Raw genomic sequence first — 21,704 nt, 5'->3', positions numbered from 1 at the left:
TTTCTGTATCGTATAGAATCAGGCTTTTACTGGATGATTTCTCTTTCCAGGAGGTTGTTTGACTTCCTGTTTTGCCATGTCAACACGTTACTTTAGTGGTTGCAGTTCCAACAACATAAGGTGAGGGCAGGAAAAAACCTAACAGTGGTACTAGCCATATCAGTCAACTGAGGTGTTCCTTGAGATCACCTACTCCTACACACCAAAGAATAGGATATGAAGTATCATTAAAGGGTGGATAAAAGAATGTGGACTGATACATATACATAGAGGACATTTGTCCTTAGTTCTACATAAAAAATAGTTTCTTTGCACTTGTGTTACAAAATGTAATGTTTCTCTTTCAAACCTATATTTCTTTGTAATGTTCTATAGCGTAAATTCAACGGATTATACAGCATTGTTACCATCTTTACCACAGGCTACTTCTTTGTGTAATTATGGGTAATCTTTGGGGAAAATGGAAAAAGTAGCACAGTCTTTCTGACTTCTTAGTTGTTATGGAATCACTTCATGACTGATATTAGTGGGTTTGATAACTTAGTGAAGAACTGTTCATTTTTACCAAGGGTATCAAGTATTCAAAATCCAATTCAAAATTGTTTACTTGTTTGAAAGTGTGAATGAAACACCTTTTTAAGTGGAAGAAGTGAATGCACCCTGCAAGGCTTTGCTGTACTCTGTCATTTCCTCTGGGCAATAGAAGAATTAGGGAGTATCTAAATGTCTTTTATGGCGTGCTACAGCTTGGCATATGCCTCTTTCATCAACAAATGAATTTCAGTTTAAAATATGCAGCCTTGTTTTTCTCATGATCAAAGATCTATGTGATGTTCACTGAACTCTGTAGAAACAGCACAGATAGAGGAGATCAAAAAAGACAACTATATGAATATAGGAGGTAGATAGCAGCATTACTGAAGCATCCTCTTTTCTTTTCCCACTCTTTTACTTGGCCTGAAGGTCCCCAGCTAAGGAAGACATAGCTGTGCTGAGTTAGCCATTCATACATGAGGGAAATGTAAAGTTGGCTGAGGGGAAGTTAGAATTCTATTGCAATTTGAATTTATTTGCCACAAATTATAAAGCCAGAGTGAACAACAGTACAAAGATGGTGGTGTCTCCTTCCCTGTGCTCTTTTGGTTTTTGCCTGAGTGCCAGCAGACATTGACAGACAACCAACAGTTGGAAGTACAAGTAAAGATACTGTCATTAGATGCTGGAGTTTCTTTGAGAGCACCTGTGAAGCTGGAATCCATAGGAAGCACTAAGCATTTTATTCCATGCTTATATCCATATGGAGCCCTGATTTTGTAATTGTTGTTTTGATGAAACAGCAGAATGACTTGGAGTCCTTGTAATCGTGAATGCCTCATGGAATGATGCTTGTTCTCCGGTATATCTTGAAGACACTAAAGGCTATTTTGAGAACTGTATTAGCATTTATGCATGGGCAGCTTTGTTGCCTCCAAATACGACATCTAATTCAGTTTTAACAGTAAATGTTGTGCTAATGGGAGAATTCTGGATCGTGATAGTGAAATCATTGTTTTGCGAAACAGTTCAACTTCAGCCTAACTCCACTTTAAGTACAGTAACTCCATGGAAGAAAATGCAGGCTTGAACCCCAGTCCCGTATGTGAGGAAACGAGAAACAATTACATCTGTGACTTCCTACAGACAATGCTGATGGGTTTTGGCATAAGGAAAAGAAAGGGAAAAGTTAAACACTGCAAAGGAAGGAAACAATGTTTTTACTTACCTATACCCTGTTGTGAAAAAACTCTTGGCCTCAAATATGGAAGAGCAGAAAGGACAACCCTACATTGGTAGTTCTTCCGTGTGACTCTGTTCATCCCTTCTCCATCTTATATTACTTATTGTCCCATCATTATACTCCCTGGACTTCTATCTTTACCAAGTAAGAAGTTTAACGGCTTAAAGATTACTGTTCTGCAGTATTTCTGTTCTAATGACAGGTTGTGCCTTCCTCGAGTAAAATATCAACCGCCTATACTGCCTTCCTCCCAAACACATCTTGCTGTAAACCTTCAGGTAAACATACTTTCTACAGGAAAATCATTTAGGCTTGCCTTATGTGACTGAAATTGTATTGACAGGATTGATCTGTTGTGCAGAGCAAGTCTGCATGTATTTTGACTCGGGGCAGGACAAAATATGTAATTGTATTTTTATATTGAATATCCTTTGTAAGAGTATATTGTGCTTACAGAAAGCGTTGCTAGAAGGTAAGAATAAGTAGTTGAAAAGGCAAACTATAGAAATATAGGAAGTAAACACACTCATTTGGTTGTAAGTCTGGTTGGTTGAATCTCGTGTGTGATCTGTTAGATAATTGTGCTGCCATGGAAGGCTGTAGTCCAGTTTGTTAAAGCTGAAAATGTTCAACTTCAGTTATGTTTCTGGTGGATGCACAATTGGGAGAGAATCAGGAAAATAATTCCTATTTAAATTCATGTTTTCTCTGCCTTAGGGAGAGATTGACAATATGCCAAATAGCCATTTCTGTTTCCAGATGATGATGAGTGGAGCATCCTCTACGTGCTGTTTTTCAGATTCAAGTCAGCACTGGTACACACGATACGAATTGGCCTAAACGTGTTCCATGGTCCTGCCAGCTTCCATCTCTGTTATTCAGTATTTTAACTTTTGGAGTAAATCATGCTTTACGATAAGTTGTAGTTACTCTAGTTGTGAAATGGCAGCTAGGTTTCCTGGGTTGGCCTCCATCAGGAACATGTGCTTCAACCTTTATTTTCTTCATACAAAACTTTATGAAGGACTTGACATTTCTGCTTCCTTCCTCAAGTATTGTCTTAGTGGGCTGTTAGCAAAGCAGAAATTATTGCTGCTTGAAAAGTCTACACAAAAGGCAGTGGCTACGTTGAATGTAACAGTGCTGAGCTCAGCTCTCAGGTATCTGTCTGAACATGGGTAAATCTCTGTATTTCCCTTTCTCCATCTAGAAGTCTGTAAAGTATGGAAATTCCAACAGCTCTGCACAGTTCTTGAGTCCTGAAGTGTTAGGGAAGCCACACGAATTGATGAACAAGTATGGCTTCTAATGTTTAGAGTCTGGATAAAGCAAAAGTGATTTTTGATTGACTCATTTTTAGCCTGAAGTTTTTATATGTAAGATTGTACTTCATGCAGAAGTATTCTGCACTTGAAAGGATGTACTTTGCATTTAGCTTTGTGTGCAGTGAATCTTGGACTTACACAGCCCAAAATCCAAGTAGTGGGTGCCCTATTTAAGTAAGGAGCTATTGATTTTAAAATTACTCATTACCATACTATGGAACTAGTAGCATTCTGAAAACCTGGTTCTGATGCTGTTTGAACACATCTGGAAGGGATGCTGTTTGATTTCAGTTTGAGATGGGGCAGGAATGGACTTTAAGGATTTTACCTATTGAAATCTGGTGTGTCACAGGTAGCAGGGACTGTTGTAGTGTGTTGTTTGCCTGTACTCAAAGCACCCGTGAAGAAATGCCTCTCGCTTGAGCTCAGACCTCTGCAAAAGCTTGCAATGTAATGTCGCCTTTATTTGTCACTGGTAGCTATAGCCTATACCCATTGTGTTGCTCAGTATTTACAACACCTTCAGGATCAAAGAACTGCTGCCAAGAAGGCTTGTTATGAGAAATGTTGACCTACTTTTACAGTTGGCACCACTTTGCCTGCCAGAACCAGGTAGACTGTGTGTATGTCTTCAGTGAAGAGGTCCAGGTTGATGCTGAGATAAGAGAACCGTGTTTGGCAAAGGAAAAGAAAGCATTGTAGCAAACAGAGGTTAAACTTCTTTTTTCCTTCTTCTTCCCCCTTCTCTCAGGGGTGCAAAGTGAGTTTGCTGGAGAAGGGGTGTAGAGGCTGCAGGTTTGGTTTATTTGTGTGCACGTGTTTGTTTTCCATCCCTTTCCTGCTGCTAGTTCTGAGTTCTGCAGCTCTGGGGGGTGTGTGGAGAATCAGTTTGCTTTCTTGTGATTGCTTTAAACAAGTTCAGGCTGCTCACACCGTAAGATTATTGCAGGTGCCCTTCTCCTAAAACGTAAATGGGGAGAAATAGCTACAGATCTGATGTTTTCAGACCTACATTTTTGCTTTACAGGCTGTGATGAGGTTTTTCTTAATGTAGTATGTGACTGAAACAATATATTATTAAGCTGTATTTGTCAAGTAATAGAGATCAGTTTGTACATTATGTTACCAAAAACTCATGTTGCACTTCTCCTGCCCTTGCCTTTCTCCTCCTTGCTTGTAAACCATGAAACTACGTGAAATGTTGGCAATTTAGTATTCCCACTTTCAGTGTCTAAAGTGAAGTCTAAACCTGGGTAGTTTATGCTATAAATGCACAGTACATGAAAAGAAAATCACAGGTGGTTTTCACACTTTTAATCTGAACAACTGTAGAGCTCTACATTAGGAAGAAGTGGGCATGACTAGAAAATACCTGTGATTTCATTAGCTGGCTGCGACAGGACCCTGGATGCCTTTTCTTTAAGTGCTTAACATTGATCAGGTGAATTGATCCCAAGTTTCTGAGCGCTGCTTTTGGAACTTCATCCTTCAGTGTTTTAAGGAATGATAAAAGGAATTTGTTTGCTTTTGTCAGCAAAAGTGAAGGACTCAGAGCCAGGTTTAATGAGGTACCCACCTAATGGGGCTTCTGAATTCCTTATATTAATGAAATGAGATAAGAGTTGGATTTGGGGAGGGAAGAGGAGGTGTTATCTTTGAACCAAACACTTTCTATGATTAGATTCTCAAAAGCAGCCTTCTAATTTCTATTAAGCTATTGATTGTTTGCAAGGAAACGTAAAGGAAATGGGTTTTATTAATTTGGCTGTGTATTAAGAAGGCAGCTGAAGACAGCTTTACTGTTGACTCTTCAGCAGTATGGGTCCCATCTTGAAAATGTGGGTGGTGACATGGAAAAACTGAGCCAGTGCACTTGTAGGTTCACTTGGTTTCTATCAGTTTTGATGGAGGGTTTCAGTACTACAGCAAGGGTTCTGTGGGTTGCATCTTCCATCACACCCTCATATCCATGAGCAGGAGTGTGTTTGGCTTTTAATGGTAAGTACAAGTGATATCTGAATTTTATAGTAAATAATCATAGACTCATAGAGTTGTTTGGGTTGGAGTGGACTTAAAGCTCATGTAGTTCCAACCTCCGGCCATGGGCAGGGACACCTTCCACTTGATATAATAATAGTAAGAAAGATAAGTAGTAGTAAGTTGAGACAATATTCAAAAGCTGTTGATATTAATGGAGATTATCTGTTGCTTAGAAAGTCACCACTGAGGTAGTTTAAATTCCTGTGTGGTGTGTAAATACCCTGGAGTTTGGAAGACACAGCTACACCATCACATTAGCAGTAAGAAGTCACATCCCTCGGAGTTGGAAAGTCATCGAAAGGATAGCCAGGACTACCCAAAAGATGTGGAGTTTGGAGGCTGTCCACCGGTGTCCTGCTCTCATTCTCCTTGCCTTCGTCCAGAGCTTTAAATGAAAAGGTCACGCGGTTTTAATTTCATTACTTTCCTCCTGCCATTCCGGATTATTAATGGCACTGGAGTGGATCCGGTCTGTTAGCATATCCAGTGCCTTAGGGACTAGATTCTGTATGAGACCAGTGGTCACAGCAGTTGGCTGGAAAGAAATAAGAAAGAAAACTTGCTCGTACTTCTCTCTCCCTTAACTGGGTTTGTAGGTATGTTAAAGCCAACCTAGCAGCGTGTTTTGCAGCGCTTTCGATTCATGAATACTTAACCCCTGACACTGCCTTTGTTCAGAAGAACTTGTGCTGTGTAATGATTTTATACCTTAAAGAGCATTCAGAATCATTTTCTACTGTGAGCTTATTTTTAGTAACCCAGCGTTTAATGAAAAGCACTAAACAACGTGAGGCTTTTGCAGATCATTCCCTGCATCGGAAAGATCCCATTTTAATGTGGATTTTATGCCTTTTCCTCCTCTACCGTCTACTTTTTCCCTTAACCAATGACAGGAAGATTCTTAAGGCTACTTTCTCTTTAAGGACATACTGCTTACATAAATAGCCCTTTACACCGTCTCCTCGTTTTATAATACTAATTGTTTATCGGAAGATGGGAAATATTCCTTAGAAATGTGTTTTCCTGCTTGTGCATGCCTTGTTACTATTTCAATTATGCAGATTCTTGATGCTGTGGAAATTGGTGCCTGATGACGCCAAGGCAGCTGCACGTTGTTAGCATTGTAGGCTGTCAGATGATCATGTGGGATTCTTGCAGCATGCAACATTCAATAGGATTGAAAAAGGGCTTTTGATGCAAGGCATAGCTTTCAGAATATATTTGTGCCTTTTAGTTAGCTAATAGAAAATCATAATTTATTCTCTTTAAATTTAAAATGCTGCCTCATTTTTCTTCTGGTTGGTTTCATTTTGGCTTCACTAGAAGATGCATCTGGTACATCCACGATTGAGGAGTTTTTTAATGATACTGTCGTTCAGTTCACTTACTTTTTTTCCTTTTAGAGTCCTAGCTAGCCAACAGATTACATGATCACATGTTCATTCAGTCATTCATATAGAATACAAACCACCATGCATGATTTCTTCTTCTTTCTTTTTCCTCTCTGCCTTTTTTATTCCATTTAAGTTGCTTTGTCATGTTCTCTTTTATCATTCAGCTTAGTCTTTGTCTTCCCCTCGCTACTATTTGTTCTTTGTTTTCCCATGCTTGGTTACTGCAATATTATTTGATTAACGGGCTGTGATGATGATGAACCTGCACACTGGAGGAGCAGCTACTACAGTGGTGATGAAGGGATGTAATAATGGTCGCTATCCTCGGAATTCTCTCTACAGTGACTGCATAATAGAAGAAAAGGCAGTGGTCCTGCAGAAAAAAGACAATGAAGGATTTGGATTTGTGCTCAGAGGGGCAAAAGGTATGTGCTTCTGTGTGTGTGTTTGTGTGTGTGTGATGTGCACTGGCATGAAGAAATTTATACATCTCGGAATATAAGCAGGAATTATTCTTGGTGCACTTGGTTGCTAGACAACAGGATTCTCTGTATGCTGTACTACTCAGACAGATTTTAGTGGCTTCTGTCTGAAGCAGTTTGCATTTTTACATAGGAGAAGCACTGTATAATCGTTGGGGGGGGAGAAAGTTTTGTCTGTATTTCTATTGTGTTGGTACATGTAATATTTTGTCCTTAATGTGTTCTGTTGTGCAGTTTACCTAACTATGGGAAACCTGCTTTCTGTATAAAACCTGAATCTTTATTTCAAATGTCAGTCTACTGAAATAGGTCTGCGAGTAGAAATAGACAAGAGAGTGATGTTTTGTTTAAAATAGGTGTGGATCTTCTGCAAGGTGACATTGGTGCAGTTTTAGTATGAAAATATGATCTTTTTTTATATCTTCAGAAGCTGCACGTATGTTGCATGGCCTGTAGCGTGCTCATTTTGAAAGCTGTTCGTATGTTAAGCTGCATGTTACTTTTCTGTAGGCTAAAACCTATAACAATGGCATTTCTAAGAGTTAAAAAAAGCATTCTATTTAATGCTTTGCTTTTTAACTTTCAGTCCAGTTTGCTCCCTTTGTATTTAAAAAACATACCTATGATGGTATGTCCCATATCTTGCTCCCCCTCATTTTACATGGGTTCTCCCTTGCCTTGCTTGAGCACGAACATTATTCCACATCTTCATTCTTGGGGCATCATTTTTGCTCTCCTCTGTTCCCCCACCCCTAAACCATAGATTTTCAGTGTTGTAAAAGCTTCTCTAATTTTAGCTAAAGAAACATGTTGGGAGTTGTGTTAGGAAGGGCACCTTTCAGCTAACCCACTGGCAGGAGTTGTCTGTGCATTGAGCAGAGGTTACTCCCTCTGTGTAAGCCCAGCAGTTTTGCCCAGATTTTCTCTGTAACAATGAGGGCACCTCAGGTGAAAGACCCAAGGACTTTTCTGCTTGTATGCGTACGTGACAGAGAGAGGGAGAGCTGTTACAGGGCCTGCTCTGCCTCCTTGCCTAAAAAGTGATTCCTTCTGTTATCTTCTTTGTAATATGCCTCTAAATCTAGAAGAGAAAAATCAGTTTGGGCTTTTGCATCCCTTCCCACTCACCCCATCCACTCCACTACCACCCCCCCTGCCTCCCCAGTTTGGCCAGATGCTCTCTTCTGGCTATGGTACATCATTTATTTTCAGTTGGATGTTGCCAGATTTACAAGCATTTTGCTAGGCATACAAAGGCTTACTGAAAGTAATACTGAATATCCTGGAACACTCAGAATCCAGCTCTTGCCTCATGCAGCTTGATTTGGTTTGTGTCAGTAAAGAAGCATGACTTTTTCTCTCTGAATGGAAGACCTGTGGATTGCTATTGCAGAGAGACTGCACTTTATTCCCAGCATCTTGATATCTCCTCTGAGGCAGAACCCTCTTACTTTGAGCACCCACCATTTTTTAAACCATAAATTTCAATGGCCAGTCATAGGCCTTTACTCAAGTGGTATTTACGAGCACTCCATAACTTTCTTATTTTAATGTGGTGTTTATTTTTAAAGCTGATACACCAATTGAAGAATTCACCCCAACTCCAGCCTTTCCTGCTTTGCAGTACTTGGAATCGGTGGATGAAGGGGGAGTAGCATGGCAAGCTGGCCTGAGAACTGGAGACTTTTTGATCGAGGTAGGAGATCCTGCAATTTGATTCTCCGTGTTCTGTTGGGGAAATAGTGATGTTTTCCCTTGGTTGGGAAAAAAGTGGTGTGATGCTTCCGAAGAGCAAGTGCAGTGGAGTGACACCAATAATGTACTTCACTTGATCTATATTAAAATCTCGTGCAGCATTTAGGAAAGCATTTAGAAAAGAGCCATGTTCAGGTTGGCTGGGAATTTTCAATTTGGCCTTTCTGTTATTTGGGAGCACACTATCAGAGTCGTCTGGGAGGTTTTATTCTTCTTTGCATGATGGATTTCAATATTTATTGTAGGCTATCAGTTCTGTGGTCTTGCAGTCATTAAAATAGATGACTTTTTATGCAACTGTTTCTGCAATCAGAAATATCAGTGGTCTAATGCTGGTTTGAAACCATGGAGAATAAAGCAAATCACCTTGGCTTGAAATGAGATATTTCCAACAGTGCACTCTAAATGCAGTCATATAAAAAATAAGCAATGGATGTCATTGCAATGGAAATTACTTTATAAAAAGGATGTATTTAAATACTCTTTTCAGTCACACCACAAATGTCTTCACGTTTTAGATTTTGAAGGATTTGGGGTTGGTATTTTAGGATTTGGTACAATAGTTGGTGCTCCTCTTTAGTGTTACTGGGCAGTTTGCAACAAAATCAGGATTTGGGGTTTTCCTCCTCTTCCCTCCACAACCTTTTCATGACCAACAACGTGATGCTGTGATTCTGTGGAACTGTCTGTTTGAAAATAGGCCTTTCAGGGTGCATCAACCAAATCTTGTCTCTAAGAGCTTTTGATTTGATTTTAGTTTTTCTTCTTCAGGTGCGTATGTGCTTCGGTAAAGTGTTTACTGGTGCCACAGCATTGATTTCTGCAGAGCTGGCCTTTACATTTGGGAGAGGATGTAATCTGCAGCTTTTATTTGTTGTGTGCACTGAACTCCCATGGTGATGGAATTTAAATAGTTGCACAGCTTCTTCATATTGTGACAAGTGAAAGAACAGGCTTTGCAGACTTCTCATGTAAATGGAGGTGCATTTTTAGCTGGGTCTTCTAAGTACATTTCTCTTACTGTTACTTGAGAGTAAGCATTTAGCAAACTGTTAAGCAGTAGCTTACAAATCATGCTGCTATGGACTCTGTGCAGGGATGCTTTCAAAGTATGGTTCTTGGTGTTACGTGAGGGGTTTACACAATGCTTTATTTTTAGAAGTTGATTTCTTGTTAGGCTTTTCATCAATAGGAAGTATGAATAGTCTGTACTGGCTGATTTTGCAGATGGATTTGATGGTGAATAACTTGTAATTTAATGGAGAGGATTACAGGATGCTAACTACGTGTATGGATTTTTTTAACATCTCTAAAGAGATGCAAGGGGTCTGGGTAACTGATTTGGCACAAAGCTCTGCTGGTTTGCTGGCAAATGAAAGAAGAGTTATAATTAATTGTATAGACAATTTGCTCCAAGCCTTAGCTTAGAAGAGTAGTTAAACATGCCCATGCTTTGCTGAACGGGGACATTAATCCATACTCTACATAGTCCAGTATATTTGTAATTAATTCTGAAAGAAGCAATTGTTACATGCAAATCAAATCCATTTCTCTGTCATTTATGTTCATCAGACTTACTCTGTTCTGAATTTTGCAACTGAATTACGAGGCTACGGTGATCCTGAGGAATCACAACTTTGCTGTGGTTGTAGGCTTGTTGGAGAAAGGCAGGGGTTTTCTGGTTTATGAGATACACGTGCAGTGCACAAGACTGGCTATTGAAAGCCATCTTAAAAGATATTTACGGTGATGCAAAAGATAACTAGTGCTCAAATAGAAATTAGTGATTCACCTGCACTTCTAGGAATGCCAAGCTACTTTATTTCTTGTGTTGAACCAAGGAGAGTTAAATGTACTACACACTGTAGTGAGTGGTTGTCACAACTGGTGGAGTTAGTCTGTCTTACTGTGAAATGATTTCTCCCGTGTCTCTGAAGTTCCTGCTGCTGTGTGTAAGTGCCACCTCAACCATTTGTAAGTAATATAGTGCATTTATCATAAATGTCACATGAATAATAAAAGAGTTAATGGGCAACTAGGATCCTAATTAGTCCCATTTATAACACTTGCAGCAAGCATCAGGCTTTAGGGAAGTGAGAAACCAGTTTGGCAGAGGGCAAAACGCAAGGGAGAGCAGATGTTTTGCCCTTGCTTGAAGGGGTTCGGTGGCTTGGGGGCATGGAGATACATGGAATCTCACTGTGGAAAGGCAGGTTTGATGGGAAGATAGATCCTTTCTTTTGGAAGGACTGATCAGGAGGATAGCTGAAGAGAAAGCATCGGTTTTTTATGTGTAATTATGGTCTCTGGATCTTCTGAAGGGGGTGAGACTTCACTGTCAGCTACTGAGTGAACTGAAGTAGTTGAATGTTGAAGATGACACGTGTTGAGCAGAACAAATAAAAGATCAATACAGAAAAGGAAGAAAAGTTGTTTTGCTTGAGCAGGTAAACAGAGTAGATGTGAGCTGGAACAGGGTTGGCATGGTATCATTTGACTGACTTTTTTTCAAGCTTGCACTGATTTGTCCAACCCCTACAATTAATTTTCACATGAGATTTCAAAGATTAAAGTTAAACTTGCCCCTGGAAATAGCATTCACAGACTCTTCATTGGCATTTCTGACAATACATGGTTTTATTCCTCGCTTTAAACCTACTCATATTTTTTGTGGTAAGAATTCCAGTGCGTGTCATGGCTTTTCTGGATAGAACACAGGAAAACTGTGTGGAAAAGCACATGAGTAGTCTTCGAGGTGAAACAGAGACAGCTGTCGTTGAATGTAGTGTTTCATAAGCGATTCAGTGGCTGCTAATTCATGTGATTTTCTTCGCTTGGATAAACAATGAGAAATGGAATACGATTATAATTTGGTTGTTATACCTCGGGAGATTGTATAGCTCTACCCTAGGTGTTATTTTTCACTGTTTTAGTTGATGTTTACTTGAATCTTGGTATTTGCCCAATTACAAAGGCAGATAAAAGTAAAGCAACACATTAGGGCAAGTGCTACCCAACCTGAAACTTTCAGTTTCCAGTAGAAGGGGATTTTGTAATCTACAAGTCTCACTAATGTAACACCAGTTCTGAAGCCATTGGAGGTGGTTGGTAATTTGTCAGAGTGACTGGATATCTATAGTACAACTTTTGAGTTGGAAACTGCTTAATCAGAACAAATCAAACCATGCACTGATTTGATTTGTTACTTGAGGTATTTGCAAGAAAGAAATGTAGGAGCTCTGACTCTAAATCTCTTATTTATGAAGAGTCTTTATGTGCCTAACCCACTGTCACCTTTGTTTAGATGTAGTAGTTGAACTAATAGAAGCATAGAGGAACCACTAACTACTGCTGTTCAGGAGTGCTGCCTTAAAACAGGATGTGAGGTATTCGCTAAGTTGGGGTTGTGTTTTCTATTGAGATTTCCTTTGATGACCTAATCCAGTACAACCATCTTTGAACAAAGAGATCCATTAAAGTGGAACGGGTTTTTTAACTCAGAATAATCTTTGGTTTGGTTCAGTATAGTAGGATATCGATTTATAAATTATAACCCGGTGGATTATTAACTTACTATTGTTATACTCATGAGTGTGTTGTATGATGTGGTGCACGGGGAGTTTTCCTCTGCCACAGGGCATATCTCATAACAAACAATAATGTTATAATATCAGTACTTAGAGAGTGAAACAAATTCTGCAATATTTTACCAGAATAATGCATTTTGCTCTAAATGAGGCATTGCAGTTTGCATTATTGCTCCATAAAATCGCTTATTTTTCCAGATAAATGGAAATGTTATTGTTTCCAGAACAGCAGAGCTGCTTATTTACATGTCAGTTGGAATGTAAGCTAGATAAAACCAGTGTATTACCCATTAATAAAAAAACCAAGGCACAATTCAAGGTTTGATTTGAGGCTCAAACCCAGAGGCAGTAATAGAAGAAACCTCATCATTTTGGTGCAGAACAGTTCAGTTGGTGCTTGTACTAGAGCATGCAAAGTGATCTGCAGAATAGCTGCCTGTATTTCTTTATCCGCCAAAGCTTGTAGAATTTACTACCTCAAACATGCCTTTAAGTAGTGATAGGTGGAAAATAGACATCACTTTATTACAGCATTGTTTTATCATTGTGCTATCGCTGTCCTCTGGCTGTATGTAGGAAGTAGCGATAGGCATTTAGGGAGACAGCTAGAATAACTGGAACGGGGATTTTGAAACATCCACACATGCACACAGAGGTGACTTCAGATTCATATTTAGCAATAGGTTAGATTTTTATAGTTTTATTCCAGTAAATAACTTTCTACAAACTTTGAAACTGATTTACAAAGCAAGTTCTTAACTTTATTGCTGTAACTTCCACTATAGTCATTAGGAGTATTTTTAGCAAGCACAGCAATGTTACTTCTTACATTTGTATTCGATGGCTGGATGAATTAGTGGCTTTACAAAGCCATCTGTCACCGATTTAAATCCTTTTAAGAAAAGAGAACACTTCCCATCCTCAATTTTCATTAATTACCCTGAAACTGGGTTTTCTCCTATGTCTACTGTGAGGTTCGCTAGCTTCTGCCACCATGTATAAATCTAAATCATGTTTCTTTCAGGCAGCTACCCAGGGACCAGGATATTTTTTCTCTCTTGCAAATAAACTGAGGCTTTGTTAGTGTCTTTGTACTAACATGGATTATCACATTTGGTGCCAATTTGGCTCCTGCCCATGCGTTGAGCTTCCCCTTTTGCGTGTCCAGCAGAACGGCTGGGCTCAGTGCAGCACGCTCTGAGCTGAGCTGTTCCTAGACAGCATTGAGTTTAGGCTTTGGCTCAACTGAACCAACAATACTCTTGCCTGTTTTAATGATGTGAGATTCGCCACAGTACTGCAGTGTTTCAGCACGTGTATATATTTACTATGTACTGAAAGGTAGTGTGTGTGTAAGTATGTGGTTATTGGAAGGGTAGTAAGTCTCCCACTGACCTCAAGTCTGAGGTACAGCAGCTCTTGCACACCTACACTGGGCATTAGCATTTTTCAATCTGTTTCATAGACACCTAGTTTGATTCAACCAGCCATTAGAGGAAAAAGATGATTTCTGTTTGCCACTTGGTCATCGTCCTCTTGGTGGCATCTATAAATGATGCCTATTGAGCACAAGCGTACCCCTGACTTCTTAAAATGAGAGTTGTCAAAGCCCAAAGGAAACTTTCTTCCTGTTTTGGTTTTTAAGTTCTTCTGCTTAGGTGTAACTGCAGATGTATTAGAGAAATGGAGCTTATGGTGGGACAGTCTTCTTCTGGAAGTGGGACACTCTGGTGTATCTGCACAGTCTCTGACCAAAGGGATTAACTTTTCACTTGATGGAGAAGTATTTTGCTTTCTTTCCACTTAAACTCAGTGAGGGTTTGGGTATGGGTTGGTTTTTTTTTCTTCTTAATTTCTGTTTTTAGTGGATGATGGCAGCTGAATGAAATTATTGTGCCTTCAAACTGCTTTGGATCTGCACAAAAGCACTGTAGGAAAATGACAACTATTTTGGATTGTTCTTTTTATCTGCTTAAATGCAGGCTCCAAGCTGTAGGAGTGATGGGATTCCAAATGTGCTCTGTGTGATCATAAAAAAGATGGACCAATCTTGTTTAGTTCTAAAAATACATTAATAAGACTGTTACCTCTCGGCATAGATGGAAATGGGCAGACAAAAAGGAACTTGGTTCTTACAAGAGCTCGGTTATTCTCACCTAAGCAAATAATATGCTTTAAAATTAGACTGAAAAGCAGACAAAAATGAACTCACTTTGCTGTTGTCAAACACAAAACCAGGCTGTGAGCAAAATGGGAAGTGTTTGCCTTTAGTCTTGATTCAATATGAGGTGTACACAGGGCTTGTATTCCCAAGGTGCAGGAGGAAATGGTTATTTATCTGATTTCCCAGAACTGTAACGAGTACCTGTTTGATACTGAGCACTGATTTACATGCTCCTTTGAGAGGAGGATAGGGAAGGAATTTGATGGTGATGGCAGCAGCAGCCAGAGTTAGCTCTGTGTCCATGCAGTTCTCCATTATGTTTTATGGCATTCTGACCTAAATGCCACGGTGGTTTTGCAAGCATTTCTGTGCTGAGGGATCCTGCCTAAGCCCACGGGACTGTGTGTGGAGTGTGGAGCTGTCCACAGGGACCTGTTTGACTTCTCGTGAATATGAAAACCGGTATTTCCTACTACATAAATATGTATTTATACATATAAATGACATCCTAGTACAAAATCCTCTAAAACCCAGCAAATTTGCTTAAAGATAAGCTGCTTGTTATAAACAGCCAGCTCTTGGCCACCTAGGAGCCATCCAGTGGCACCCAGCCATCTTGGCTATGCTATCCACTGTTTCATGTAGAGCCATGGGTAGTCTTCACTCTTGCAGAAGTCTGTCTGTCCTCTGTTCAAATGATACAAGATAATACAACTCTTCCTTTTCTAGCTGTTAGGCATTGATACTGGGTATTAAAACTAATAGCATCATATAAGTAAATGCTGGTTTTAAGGTATAGTTTGAAGATTTCCAGAAGACATTATATTAAAACTAATTTCTCTGAAGCCTGTTAGCTTTTTTTAGTCTCTTGATACTATGGAAACCTGCTTGCTGGAATGGAGCTATATGAAAAGCTGTCCTTGTGCCTGGTATTTTGGGGGAGAAGACACAGTTTCTTTGAATTGTGGGATGCTGCTACAAACCTGCAAAATTACAGGTGAAGGGAAACAGAAGAGTTGTTAGAAATGGTGCAGAGCTAACTGCCAGATTCCTGTTGTGGAGTGCTGCAGCAGAACTAATGTAATACCTGGAATTCTTCTTTTTCCTTTTTTTTGGGAGGTGTAAGCAACTTACAAGCAGGAGGAATACTATAATACAGAGTTGCACATGTGTGTACATAGGTTTTGATGTCTTTATCACCAGTTTTCTTTTTATGATTCTGAGACTATCAGTCAGTTCATGTGATGCTGAAGAGCTGAACTTACCTTCTGGTTGTGCTTTATGAACCACAGTCTTGTCCACAGGTTAAAAGGAAAGTTGCTTGACAGCTGGTGATCACCTTCCCCTCCCTTCATACCCCTTCCTCCTCCACACCCAAACCTTCTTGGGTTTTGAATAAATAGCTTAATTCATGGTCAAACAGTATGCAAACACATCTTTGGTATCATCTCCAAATGTGAAAAGGCAAATGAAAGCCTTACAACTGGACATGTATTCCATTCATTTCGTTCTCTTGGTAGATTTTAATCCATCGTGTTCAGTGGGATTCCTAAAGTGGTTTACATGTTTCAGAGGCGTTAGATAAATTACTTCATGGGGTTTACAGGAGAGGCTCCCCACTGCTTTGTATGGGTGCTGGAACTGCAGAAGCACTCCTGATATAGGGAAGTTTAGAACTTCTGAATCTTGAGCTCTGCATTTCTTGAATTCTTATTTCTTTTGCATTCAATTTCTAGTCTGTGTCCCCTATAGGAGAGTGGCTGTGGGTTGAGATTTGATTTGATTACTGAATGAAGCAGGAGAAGGCTTCCTTCCCTATTCTTTTTCTTATCCTGCTATGACTGTATATGGAAGGAAAAATCACGCTTCTGACTTACCCCTAATTCGGGTCCTTACACGATTACACGATTACTGCATTCACAAACAGTACGTGAGTCTATAACAGAAAACAGAAGTGATCATAAACAGGGCACACAAGGCAACATGGTTTGATAAATGATCTAGTGAAAAGCTTGCTGAATTTAATAGATGGGAACATTCAGTGTTGGAGGTATCACAGTAAACAGGTGCTCATCCCACTCAGATGCTGCTGTGCTCCTCCAAAGTTCCTGTTTCAGCTTATGCAGGAGACCAGGGAGAGAGAAGGTGATGACAGAAGGTGGCTTTCCAAGGAATCCCTGCCTTGTTTTGTTCTGCTGCGTTCGAAGCAATTCCTACGACTTGTGACTGTGGCACTCAGCGAATTTATCTAAAAAAGGAAATTGAAGTATACCTTAAATCAATCAGATTAGAAATCACATTTTATATCCTGTTGTAAGACTGATACGAATCTATTCAGAGAGTCCTGTATGTAACCATAGAGAATAATAAACCTTTATCTCTATCACTTCATTTTTGCTTCATATATTCTGGCAGTAATTTAGGGAGCTGGATTTCTGCTTCTCCTCCGCTTTTAGTACGAAGTTTTCACTTGTTAAAAACCCCAACATTATTTCTCCATGGTGAGAGTTTTTGCCTGTGAGTTTTCAATAGAGGAACTCCTGGATAGACTTCCTGGCAAGTGGCAACTCTGATGGGGTGCTGCATGGGTGCACTTGAAGGTCTTTGAAGGCTTTGCTGACCAGAGCACTGAAAATTGTCCAAGCAAATACATCGAATGGTTCATGGAGTTTTCCAAGAATGAGTAAATGGATGATAGGATAAAAGAGGGAGTTAAATGTATCTTATTTGCTGCTGAAGAGAAAATTTAGAATGTAAGTACATAAAGAAGTCATCATGGAAGAGTTTATTTACAACCTGGAGCAAAAAGGGTTGATTCTGGGCAAATATAATGGTTGTTTAGGTACTTGCTGGAACAAAGAAGAGAGTTAAGAGAGAATCATGAAAACCCTGGGCAGAGTAAGTCCATGCAGAGATAAGCTTCACCATGAAATGCCCATGATTTATGAGTTTAATAGTTGCTAAGGAATTGCCATGAAAGATGGCAGAATAGCCTTTTTATAAGGACTGCTTGGACTTGCACTGATTCCATATAACAAGATGTTGTAACCTTGCATGTATCTGATGCCAGCCCACATGCTGAAATAGGTGAGGGAATGTGAAGCTCATGCTTTGTAGTCTCAAAAGCCAGATCGCAAGGCAGGAACCAAAGTCCTGCACTAACTGTGTTGTATTTTCTGTTAAAGAAATAAAAGCTGTATAATCAAAGAATCCTTTTTTAATTCACAATATAGATCTCTCTAGTATTATTGCAGTTCCATCTTTTAGAAGTGTTCTTCGAACAACTGCTGTTGTTTTTAATGGACTCAACCGCTGCCTTGGCTTTTCAGACACTGGATGGGTTTGTGTGAGGCCACAGTTGCTGTTGGCAGGCTTGGAAGTTGTTCACAGTGCATTTGATATATTTATTTACACGGAGGGTTATTATGACTCACTTTCACTGCTAAATTGAAGAGAGGACTGGTTTTGAATGACCAGCAAAACAGTTATTGTAAGTGTATTTCTGAAAGTTTCTGGTCTGTTTTTTAGATCTAAATATGCCTTATTGACTGTGCCTATTAACGGAGCTGGCTTTGACAACACCCATACAGATTGCAAATTGATTTTAAGATGTGTTTTGACTGTGAGTAGCTATTTGGTTCCCGTAATTCCCTGTGTAATTTTAGAATCCGTTTGAGATACTTCAATAGAAAATCAAGCATCCACCTAACAAATTGGTTGTTACTCAGAGTAGGGAATGATGTAGGCACCTATTTTCCAAGGATCCCAGACAAGGATTATTCATCCCCAAGTCTTGTTTGTCTGCTATTTTTCTCCTGTTTCTTGTCCCTATCCCATGCAAACCTCTTCAGAAGTGCTGTTCAGTTCTTTAGGCCTTTTGCTTCTGTCTTACAGTGTGGGCCCACCTCTGGGTGCTTGAAGTTGTCCCGTTGGGTCTCCCAGAGGTGAACTGCTGTGATCTGCTGTGCTTACACAGCATATGAATTGAGGTAGTTTTCTCTACATAGGTCTTCCTCCACCTGTAATAAGTGTTAGAACCTCAGTATTGAAACGCTTCTCTTTGGCAGCTCTAAGATAAAGAAACTGCCCATGTCTTACCTGGTAGCCAGTAATGCAAAGTGGGCTACTGCTGCCATTTTAAGACCTGCAACACAATATCCTTACAAAGTAGTCGGGATACCTTGCAGTATAAGTACATGGACCTGTTAGAGTGAGTCCAGAGGAGGCCAAAAGCACCTCTCCTATGAAGACAGGCTAAGAGACTTGGATGCATTGAGCCTGGAGAGGAGAGCACTCTGGGGAGACTTCAGACCAGCTCCCAGTGCCTAAGGGGGCCAAGAAGAAAGCTGGAAGGGAGTTTTTGACAAGAGCCTGTAGTGACAGGATGCCGGGGAATGGCCTTAAGCTGTCAGGGGAGATTTAGACTAGATGTTAGAAAGAAGTTCTCTACTTTGAGGGTGCTGAGGCCCTGGCACAGGATGCCCAGAGAAGCTGTGGCTGCCCCATCCCTGGCAGTGTTCAAGGCCGGGATGGACAGGGTTGGAGCAAGCTGCTCTAGTGGAAGGTGTCCCTGCCCATGGCAGGGGGTGGGAACTGGATGAGCTTTAAGGTCCTTTCCAACCCAAACTATTCCATGATTCTATGATTTTAGAGTTCTGTGCGACAGAGTTCCAGCTTTCTGTGTTAAGTATAATTGCCTTATCCAAGCGTTTGTGTTTGGTTTACTGGAAGTGGAAACATGGGATTCAAAGCTTTGCCATGATGGGTAAATACTCTGATGGGTACATGTGGGGCTGGATCCTGTATGAACTATTCAGATGAACCTAATCTTATACCTTAAATCTTGTAATTTAGGCACTGACTTTTATTTCCTTCTTCAAGGGGGATTGAAATGAAAACTAGAGTACTTTCCTACAGATTAGAATGCAGTCATGTTAATGGTGACTCTCACTGGAATAGAAAGGCTGTTTGGATAGATATTTCCATCTCTGTTACTGTAGTTGATAAATTCATGTGTTCAGCAGTGGAAAACAGGAAGGCTTTGGAACATAAAGAACATGAACTGGTACAATATGTTACACTGCTGTAAAACTCATCAAGGATACCTTTTGCAAACAAGAATGTTGTAGGCTTTCTATCATGACAGAGGAGTTTTTAATGAGTGAAATGCTTCCTTCATAGCCCATCTCTAATTGCCAGAGCACTATTTAAACATCAGCTTGCCTCTCTGTTTATGAAGAAATATTTGATGTTTTAAGTGGCTTTATATACCGTGTTTTGCTGCTTTTCCTGTACAAATGAATGTCATTAATCCAATTTAATGGTTTTTCTGTTGTTTTTTTCTAAGGACCTTTTGTTGCAGTGAGGTGGAACAGTTGTTGAATTTTGATTTTGTTTACTGATGATCTTAGATGCAAAACTGATGCTGCTGTGAGCAATTATCCACCGGAGAGCTTTCAACACAGTAACTCACAATAAACACCCGATCGGTGACATGATGACAGCTTTTGGTGGCTGCATGATCCCATCCTAAATATTGACTTTCAAATGGGTGTTATTGTGCAAATCCGTGGTTTAGAAAATACTATTTATTCACAGGAGAGAGGTATATACAGCTGAATAAAGGAAAATACTAGAGTTAAAGTGAACCTACTTGCAGGGTTACCACTTCTGAAGCTTAGTGAGCAGAACAGAATCAGAGCATGGTTTTTGCTCGCTTTCTCACAGTAAAAGGTGTTATATACTGGAGTTTAAACTGTTGGAGGAGCCAGCCTGAGTTTAACCAGCTGGTGAATAAGCAGGTGAAGGAAATTTGTGCTGTGATTCAGTCAGCATGATGTGTATTCACACATGGCTCTGCTTTAGGAAATGGTGATTGGAAAAGAGAGAGTAAACTTCAATCCGTAGCAGTCACTTCCTAAGTTAATATAGTCTTACCTCATAAAGGTGTGTAACTGCAGTTAAACTGCCCCCGGTAACTGAGGTTTAGGTTGTTTAAACATTTGCTAATGCAGGGTAGGGTTTGGGGTTGATTTCTTTCATTATTTATTATTTTTTCACTGAACTACAGAGCTGAGTTGCAGCTCACAGTCACTTTGCTCCATCACTGTATTGCTTAGGTTACTCTAAGGTACAGAGATTGAGTTAACGTGCAGGAGCAGCTTTGGTTAAAATGTCTGGCCTATCATAGAATCAGCCAGGTTGGAAAAGACCTTTAAGACCATCCAGTCCAACCGTTATCCCAGCACTGCCAAGGCCACCACTACCCCATGGCACTGAGGCCTCATCTCCACGGTGTGTGAACACTTGCAGGGACGGTGCCTGCAGCCCTGCCCTGGGCAGCCTGTTCCAATGCCTGAGCACCCTCTGGGGCAGGAATTGTTCCTCAGCTCCATCTAAACCTGCCCTGGTGCAGCTTGAGGCCGTTTCCTCTTGTCCCATCCCTTGTTCCTTGGGAGCAGAGCCCAGCCCCTCCTGGCTCCATCCTCCTCTCAGGAAGTTGTAGGCAGCCATCAGGTCCCCCCTGAGCCTTCTCTTCTCCACACTGAACCCCCCAGGTCCCTCAGCCGTTCCCCATAACACTTGTGCTCCAGACCCTTCACCAGTTCCATTCCTCTTCTCTGGCCCCACTTTAGCACCTTAATGTCTGTCTTGTAGTAAAGATCCCAGAACTGAAGAATGCAGCCAGAATATTCATTCAAAATTGATGAATACAGTTTGGATTTTACACACTTCTCCAGTAACTGAGGTGGAACTATTTTTCACACTTTTGGAAAGGCCTGACTATTTAAAGAGGCATGTTTGGGTGCCACGAATCACCTTCTGCTCATTCCCAGGGCTGCCAGCTTTTAAACTTCTAATTCTTGCATCTTCTTTGTAGTCATAATTTCATCATTATTTTAAAGTCCCCAGATTTTTTCTGTCATTACCTTATGAAAATTATACTCATTTAAAAAGAAAACTCTTTAAATATACTGGTTATAAATCTAAGGAAAAAATACACAGGTATCTGGGTCTCAGCATTTTATTTCAGTCTCATAACTGTCTTTTATTAAATCCTGGGTTTGTTGGGCCCTGGCAATAGAGAGCACTTGATACAGTACTTAACCTAATGCTGAACCGTGTTTCTATTTTGAGCTGACACTGAGCAATGGCTCAGTCTTATGCTTTATTTCTTTCA

At 40.1% G+C, this 21,704-nt stretch overlaps 1 protein-coding gene across 6 annotated transcripts in view; it reads left to right on the top strand.

The window, feature by feature from the left end:
- Positions 1-21,704, top strand: part of SHANK2 (SH3 and multiple ankyrin repeat domains 2) — a 358,561-nt gene that overhangs the window by 209,050 nt on the left and 127,807 nt on the right. For all 6 annotated transcript variants that reach the window (XM_062621925.1, XM_062621926.1, XM_062621924.1 and 3 more), the window contains 2 exons: positions 6,879-6,961; positions 8,590-8,714. In XM_062621925.1, coding sequence (XP_062477909.1) covers positions 6,879-6,961; positions 8,590-8,714 — 208 coding nt within the window. The remainder of the gene's footprint in view (positions 1-6,878; positions 6,962-8,589; positions 8,715-21,704) is intronic.

This window comes from Pezoporus occidentalis, unplaced genomic scaffold (genome assembly GCF_034315485.1).
Source record: "Pezoporus occidentalis ecotype Australia unplaced genomic scaffold, CSIRO_AGI_Poc_V1 ctg236, whole genome shotgun sequence".
In the NCBI taxonomy this organism is placed as follows: domain Eukaryota; kingdom Metazoa; phylum Chordata; class Aves; order Psittaciformes; family Psittacidae; genus Pezoporus; species Pezoporus occidentalis.
The sequence above is the reverse complement of the archived record's forward strand: the minus strand, read 5'-3'. Positions and strand labels throughout refer to the sequence as shown.